This window comes from Embiotoca jacksoni, unplaced genomic scaffold, assembly GCF_022577435.1.
Source record: "Embiotoca jacksoni isolate LCO1_2020_lvr unplaced genomic scaffold, fEmbJac1.0.p SCAF_28, whole genome shotgun sequence".
Classification (NCBI taxonomy): Eukaryota; Metazoa; Chordata; class Actinopteri; family Embiotocidae; genus Embiotoca; species Embiotoca jacksoni.
Window position 1 is genome coordinate 4,235,113 of NW_027185379.1, and position 2,716 is coordinate 4,237,828.

The following is a 2,716-nucleotide window of genomic DNA, read 5'->3' on the forward strand; positions in this document are numbered from 1 at the left end:
TTAATGCACAATGAAAAGGACTGCAACAATCCTGCAGCATGAGCTAAAAAGCAACAAAACATTTTGGCTGCTAATAAACAAAAGAAAGAAATAACTAGCGGTTAAAAAATGTGAAATGATGACAAATGGAAGTGGAAGCTAGAGACTAAGTATTGCAAGACAGACACCAGGCAACTGAACATATTTTCAACCACATGCCAAGTTTGTAATGAAAACAATGTTATGTGGTCACAATAATAAGGCGAGGTAAGGAAGTTAAGTGAATATTGCTTGTTGTTCATATATAAATGTATATATAGAGAGAGTTTTGTTAGTAATTAGACCAGGATACTTTAAAGTAAGACAAACTTCAGTTAAACAATCAAGTGCTATATTTAGCTGATGAACAAAAATGATTCCTCCCAAAGAATTAACAAAATACATCTGCATGAAAGAGGCACTATACATTTTATTTTGTCCCCCTAAAAATGTCTTCATATAAATTTTTGATAAAGTCACTTTCCCACATAACATATCATTCATTGCCAGAAGACAAAAGAACAGACATGTTGGCTTATAAAAAAAAAAAGACCTCTCAAACCCAATGAAAACTAAAATAAATATCTTTCCAACAAGAATAACCATGTAGGTGAAAATGAGAAGAGCAAACGCAAGCCCACAATATGTTGATTTAAGTCCTGGGAGTCCAAGTATCATAAAATCTTTGATTGTCAATATGTTCATATATATCACTATTTATAATTAAATAAATATGTATCTTTTATGATAGTGGGAAAAAAAGCTCTTTGAAATAAAGTTTCCAATCTCTATTGGCCATCAATAATCATTCATTATCATCATCCCCATGAGATTGCTGATTTTTTTTTTTTTTTCAGTCAAGGTGACTGAAATGCATCGATTAATCACTTACTAATAGCTGAAACTTTTGCTTTTTGTAGAACCTTTTTTCTGTGGAATTGCTTCCGCAAGCTTTCCCTCATGTCTTTAGCTCTTAAGCAGTAGATAAGTGGATTGATCATTGGGGGGCCAAGGCTGTACATCATGATGATTACTATTCGCACATCAGTATCAAATTTAATGCCAACATTGCTGGCTAAATACACAAAACATCTGGGCAAGTAATACAATGAGATTATTATCAGTTGAGTACTACAAGTGGCCAGAGATTTTAGACGACCTTGCAAATTGGCAATCTGAAGCACTGCTCTAATTATAGAGCAATATGAAAAAATTATAAATGCAAGAGGTCCCATTAGCACAACCATTGCAAACACAAAAGCAGGAAATCCATAAGGAGCCCTGTCGGTGCATGCCAGCATTGTTATACTGATATGATCACAATAACAGTGATTGATTATGTTCGAAGCACAGTAAGGAAGAGGGTATGCCCGAATAACTAAATTTAAAGCTCCTGCCTTAGAAACAATCCATCCAGTAACACTGAGAATATGGATAGTTGAGTTTTTAAAAACATTTGGATATCTGAGTGGATGGCAGATAGCCAAATACCTATCAAAAGCCATCAGAAAGAGAATATAAGAATTCACTGTGCCAAGATAGTGAACAAAGTACATTTGGATAAAACAAGCAGTAAAAGAAATGGTCCCTGACTGAAACCAATACTTACTGATGATCTTTGGGAGAGTGGTCGTGCTAAAGAGAATATCACATGCACACAGGTTTAGAATTATATAATACATCGGCTTATGAAGAGTCCGGTTAGTTGCAAACAGAAAAAGAACGGTAGCATTTGCTACTGAAGTTAACAAATACACCAAGAACAACACAGCTGAGGCAAGACCGTTGTATTTTGGAGGAAGTCCAGGGAATCCAGTTAAAATGAATTCTGTCACAATGCTGTGATTTCCCTCTGGCATGATGGAGCAGAAATACCCTTAAAAGTCTGAAAAGCATACAACACATTAGATAAAACACTTTGGCCGAACATTTAAACAAAAGCTGTACTACATATATTACATATCGAGTTGACAATTGCTTGTTTTACAATTCTTAAATCCCCAATGATATGCATGAAAATAAAACCTAAGCATTAGTTTGACTATAGTTACCTCTATCAGCTTACATGTGCCCTCTCTCAAACAACATAGTCGTGAACTTTGCTGAGTCTCCTGCTGGTTCACCACTTAAAAGCACTTGCCTTGCCATGAAGGTGTGGTTTCCATCCTTTTTGTGTTATCTGTGGATCATTAATGTTCAGTCAGTTAATATCTGTAAGCCACACGATTGGCAGGTTTTTTTCTTTCTTTTTTTGGGGGGTCAAGTAGAAAGACATCCATGAATGACTCTTAAGAATAACAAAAAGTGCAGTACACCCACTGGATTCATTAATGGTGTAATATTCTGTAAATAGAACAAATCATAATAACTCTACTACTTACTCTACTTTTTAGGCTCTAATTAATAATAACATGAAATTAACCAGTGAGGAGATATTCTATATGCTTTGCATAGCGAGGAACACTCAGCTCATTTTAGCTCATTGGAAGACCCACTGATTTAATAATGCTAATGGCTTATAAATCCCCCATGAGCTAATAACTGCAATTTAACAAAACCCCAATGTGTACTTGAATTAATACTAAGCAACGTAGTGTTAATATCCCCAGGGTTTAATGGTGGTCCCTCATCTCGTGTTCAATCTTAGGTAATTTCTTCACCGCATAGCCCTCAGGGTTACAAGCAAATATGTGAAGCC

At 35.3% G+C, this 2,716-nt stretch overlaps 1 protein-coding gene across 1 annotated transcript; it reads right to left on the reverse strand.

Moving 5' to 3' along the window:
• Positions 1-902: 902 nt before the first annotated feature.
• LOC138205221 (olfactory receptor 2AT4-like) lies at positions 903-1,877 on the reverse strand. Its single transcript, XM_069160982.1, has one exon. It carries the CDS (start codon positions 1,875-1,877, stop codon positions 903-905), a length of 975 nt encoding a protein of 324 aa, XP_069017083.1.
• Positions 1,878-2,716: the final 839 nt, after the last annotated feature.